The 4,340-nt window shown below is 43.7% G+C and overlaps 1 protein-coding gene across 2 annotated transcripts; it reads left to right on the top strand.

Annotated features, from left to right (window-relative positions):
- LOC103717241 (putative glucan 1,3-beta-glucosidase A) lies at positions 1 to 3,230 on the top strand. 2 transcript variants are annotated; one of them, XM_017845212.5, is made up of 8 exons: positions 1 to 299; positions 516 to 635; positions 718 to 909; positions 1,032 to 1,190; positions 1,535 to 1,704; positions 1,785 to 1,940; positions 2,439 to 2,788; positions 2,872 to 3,230. In XM_017845212.5, the coding sequence occupies exons 1-8, from the start codon at positions 111 to 113 to the stop codon at positions 3,051 to 3,053; spliced, it is 1,518 nt and encodes a 505-aa protein (XP_017700701.3). In that variant the 5' UTR covers positions 1 to 110; the 3' UTR covers positions 3,054 to 3,230. The 2 variants fall into 2 exon arrangements, with proteins under 2 accessions (XP_017700701.3, XP_088577936.2); XM_088721810.2 differs by having other exon boundaries at positions 172 to 299; positions 483 to 635.
- The last annotated feature ends 1,110 nt before the right edge of the window (positions 3,231 to 4,340 follow it).

Below are 4,340 nucleotides of genomic sequence, written 5' to 3'. Positions count from 1 at the left end.
GTCCGAGAAAGAGATTGGGGTGAGGCCATCCAGCTCAAGATTCCAAGCCTCTATACATTCACCTCCACTCGAATACCTTAACAGGCCGAGCGAGAGATAGAGAGAGAGTTATGGCAGTCCGCCATCTTCTAAAATGGCTGCCAATTCTCCTCGTACTCTCATGTCACGCTTCCTTCTCCTCTGCTGCCAGAGCCACCCCTTCTTCGCCAATGAAGGCTGTCAGCCTCGGAGGATGGCTGGTGACCGAGGGCTGGATTGAGCCATCCCTCTTTGATGGCATACCCAACAAAGATCTCCTGGTACCACAACCCTTGCTTTCTGCACTATCTACATGAGCACATACTTGCTGCTTTGAATTCCATTCTCTTGTTTTAGCATATATTTGTCGATTTCAGTAGCTTTGTTTTCTACTGGTTCCCGAGGTTCGAATCTTAGTTTCAGCCGCTGAGTTTTGTTTACGTATGTTCAAATATCTTGCTCAGCTTCCTCTCAATAATGCCCGCCTTTAACTCTAGGATGGCACCCAACTCCAATTCGAGTCCGTGACGCAGCAGATGTACTTGTCCGCTGAGGATGGCGGCGGAACGATCATCGTCGCGAATCGGACTAGTGCTTCGGGTTGGGAAACCTTCACGGTTTGTGTTATTATTGCTCTGGTTTCTTATTATCTCTATATCAAGATTTTGAGCAACTAATCTTGATCTTATATCAAACCAGCTGTGGAGAATTACAGAGTCCACCTTCCAATTTAAGGTTTTCGATAAGCAATTCGTAGGCCTCAGCAGCCAAGGAGATGGTGTTGTGGCGGTCTCGACTGATCCTGGCCAATCAGAGACACTTGAGATTGTGAGGAATGCCGATGACCCGAACCGAGTTCGGATCAAAGCACCAAATGGATTCTTCATACAGGTACTGATCGGGGTGCAAATTTTCTTTGCAACAATTTATGTACATTGTTGCTGTCGATTGCTCGTCTATTGCTATCCATTTGCCTCTTTTCTTCTTCAACGCCGAGCTTTGGTTGTTCGCAGGCGAAAACGGATGTGTTGGTGACTGCGGACTACCCTGAGAGTACCAGCTGGGGAGATGATGATCCTTCTGTCTTCCGGATGACTATAGTTGCCACACTGCAAGGGGAGTACCAAGTCACCAATGGCTATGGACCAGAAAAGGCTCCAGAAGTCATGAAGGTAATTGTGAGAGAGAGAGAGAGAGAGAGAGAGAGAGGCTTTACGAGTCAATTCTTTGACTTTGACTTGTCAACGTTTACCCAGCTGGAGATTATCCAACTTTTATGAATGGTCAGCAGTAAATTATTGTACTCATGACCATATCCTGCTAATGTGGTGCCTAACTTTTAGAAATCATCATCTCCTGAAGCTCGCCATTTTTGACTCTAGTTGTCAAGCTAGAGTGCTTACTTTGACTAGCCGACTTGCTCGCTTGGATACGCTAAGATATTATTTGGATCTCTTCTAAGATTTAGTGGTGGATTGTGTAATTATGCCTCAACTTGTTTTATGAATGGTGGCAGGAGCATTGGAGCAGCTTTATAGTGGAGGATGACTTCAGTTTCATATCCCAGAATGGACTGAATGCTGTCAGAATTCCAGTTGGGTGGTGGATAGCCAGCGACCCGAATCCTCCAAAGCCTTTTGTTGGCGGGTCCCTCCAAGCTTTGGATAATGCTTTCGCATGGGCAGGGTGAGGAGGAATCCACTCCTGATGTTCTGTTCCGGAATTTGCTAATCTAAACTCTTGTCTTGCCCTGTCTTGATGTGCAGAAAGTATAATATAAAGGTCATTGTGGACCTCCATGCCGCACCTGGATCACAGAATGGAAATGAGCACAGTGCCTCAAGAGATGGTTCTCAAGAATGGGGTAAGACTGATGCCAATATAGATCAGACGGTTGCAGTGATAGATTTTCTCACAGCTAGGTAGGCCTGCCTTGTCTTTTCTTTCCTCCATTCAACTATATCATTAGTTCAATACCCCAGTCAAAATAATCTCCATAATACCTGACCTAATTAAGCATGTACAATTATCTTCGGTGACATGCATCGACAATATGCCGATGATACATATTGCGCAAATTTCATGATATATGGCTTGAAACATTTGATGTTTATATCGAAAAGCTTTTGTATATTTGGACTATAGAGTTCCTCACAAAAAATATATATGCAATGTGGAAGACACAAAAGAGAGATTTATTTTTACCTGCTGGCATTTTTCTCTAAGAACTACCAAACAGAACAGGTTGGGCTATAAACTTAAGCTCAATGTGGATCCAACCCCATGAGCATGTTTTGGGTCATGAACATGGGTTTTAACTTAGTTTAGATCCACTGTTGTTGGATTCAAACCAGGTCAATTTTTTCTGCAAAGTAGGTAACCAGAGTGCAGAACTCATGACCTTTCTTTTCTTCATGAAGGTATGCTCAAGACCCAAGCCTCCTTGCAATTGAGCTTATCAACGAGCCGCTAGCACCCGGGGTAACACTAGATAGCCTAGAAAAGTACTATCAAGCTGGATACAACACTGTTCGCAAATACACATCCGATGCCTACGTGATTATGTCGAACCGACTATCGGCCGACCCGACGGAGCTCCTCGGGTTTGCCAGCGGATTCCAGGGCTCTGTCATCGACGCCCACTACTACAATCTCTTCTCCAATCAGTTCAATGGCTTGACGGTGCAACAGAACATCGACTACATTAACAACAACCGAGCCAACGACCTTGCTACCATAACCAGATCTAATGGCCCCCTCACTTTTGTTGGTAAATTGCCGATTCAAGACCTTCCTATCGTCATTTTCGATCTGTCGTCGGCTGAAATTGATGATTGATTAATTGTGCTGCAGGGGAATGGGTGGCAGAATGGGAGGTGAAAGGAGCAACAAAGGAGGACTATCAAAGGTTTGCGCAGGCCCAATTAAAAGTCTATGGGCAGGCCACCTTTGGATGGGCCTACTGGACCCTGAAGAATGTTGACAACCATTGGAGCTTGGAATGGATGATTAAAAATGGCTACATTACTTTGTAAACCAAGCTCTGCTGCTCAAGATTAGATCATTCCTACAATAATCTGAATAACGCTCAGAATTGAGTTGAATTTCCACCTAGCGAAAAGCGGAAATACTACTAGAAAACTCGAAATGTCCAAGATCAATGCATTGTCGTTGATTACGCTACATAAATCAATAAATGGTGTTTAGGCTAATATCTTGTTTCTTTGCTTGGTGCTGAAATTCTGTTCGCAATAGTAGCAATAGGAACCAAATCCTTTTAAGCATTGAGTTTGACATCCGAAAGAAAATAACTTCAGAAGAGGTGAAGAAGCCGCTGACTGAAACTTTAAAAATGATAAAGCGGGTGGAGTTTGTATGATGCTATTGTTCACTTGAAGCAGTTGCAGAGGAAGTCTCAAGTTGATGGCTTGGGTTGGGTAGTTGTTGATGCCATGCCATGTTCGAACTGGCAAATGAGAAGACTACTGGCAGAAAATGTGTGGCTGATGCTCTTTGGATCAGAGAGATACAGAAGACAGCCAAACTTGGCCGCTGTGGTGTAGCTCTTTGGAAGGAGATAGAGGGAACCGAGATTCCAATCTCTTATGATGGGAATAGGGTGCCATATATGTACCTGCAACAAATGTTGTCTTAAGTGTCTATAAAAATATTCTAGATAGGAGAAGTAGGAGCGGAAAATTTAAGAGTAGGAGTGGAAAATTTTGACCAGGTCTGCCAACTCAACCGGTTCAAATCTGGACCAGCCCACTTGCCCCAACCCCCCTGACTCCTTGCTGCAAGGGATCCGCACTCTGTTCTGTATGAGGGGTCGGGTTGTATCTTTCGCACTAAGGAATAATTGATCTTCCTTCACAATGTCGACCATTGGATCATGCTCCATACAGTTCTGAAAGCACTCCGGACTTCTTCGATCAACCTCATGCACAGATCTCGAGATGACTATTGCAGGATCCAACGATGGATTCGTGCGAAGAAAAGCCAATCCTTCTTTCACGCTAAAGATACGATTCCCTGTCCCTATATGACCATATCTATACATTTTTTCATTACTTAACATGCTTACGTCAAGGAATGGGCAGCAGGGACATTGCAAAGTTAACTATAAGAAGGGAAAAGATTGAACCTTTGTTATTTGAATGACTGATACATCACAGAATTTTGTGTGAAACATCACCCTAGATTTATTACTATGCTTTAAACTTGCTCATTGAAATTAAGCTTCGGATGAAATTTTCTCATCCTTTATTCGAAAAAACAGAGCTATGCACATGTAAGTCGTAGGCCTGGAAGCTTTATTCTAG

This window comes from Phoenix dactylifera, chromosome 5 (assembly GCF_051530095.1).
Source record: "Phoenix dactylifera cultivar Ajwa chromosome 5, Ajwa_hap1_PhDact_Kaust_v1.1, whole genome shotgun sequence".
Lineage (NCBI taxonomy): Eukaryota > Viridiplantae > Streptophyta > Magnoliopsida > Arecales > Arecaceae > Phoenix > Phoenix dactylifera.
The sequence above is the reverse complement of the archived record's forward strand: the minus strand, read 5'-3'. Positions and strand labels throughout refer to the sequence as shown.

Excerpts from the sequence above, each read along its gene's own strand:
- LOC103717241 (XM_017845212.5), top strand. The coding sequence starts at position 111 with ATGGCAGTCCGCCATCTTCTAAAATGGCTGCCAATTCTCCTCGTACTC. Across the intron at positions 1,941-2,438 it reads ATAGATTTTCTCACAGCTAG|GTATGCTCAAGACCCAAGCC; the intron begins GTAGGCCTGCCT and ends TTCTTCATGAAG. Across the intron at positions 2,789-2,871 it reads TGGCCCCCTCACTTTTGTTG|GGGAATGGGTGGCAGAATGG; the intron begins GTAAATTGCCGA and ends ATTGTGCTGCAG.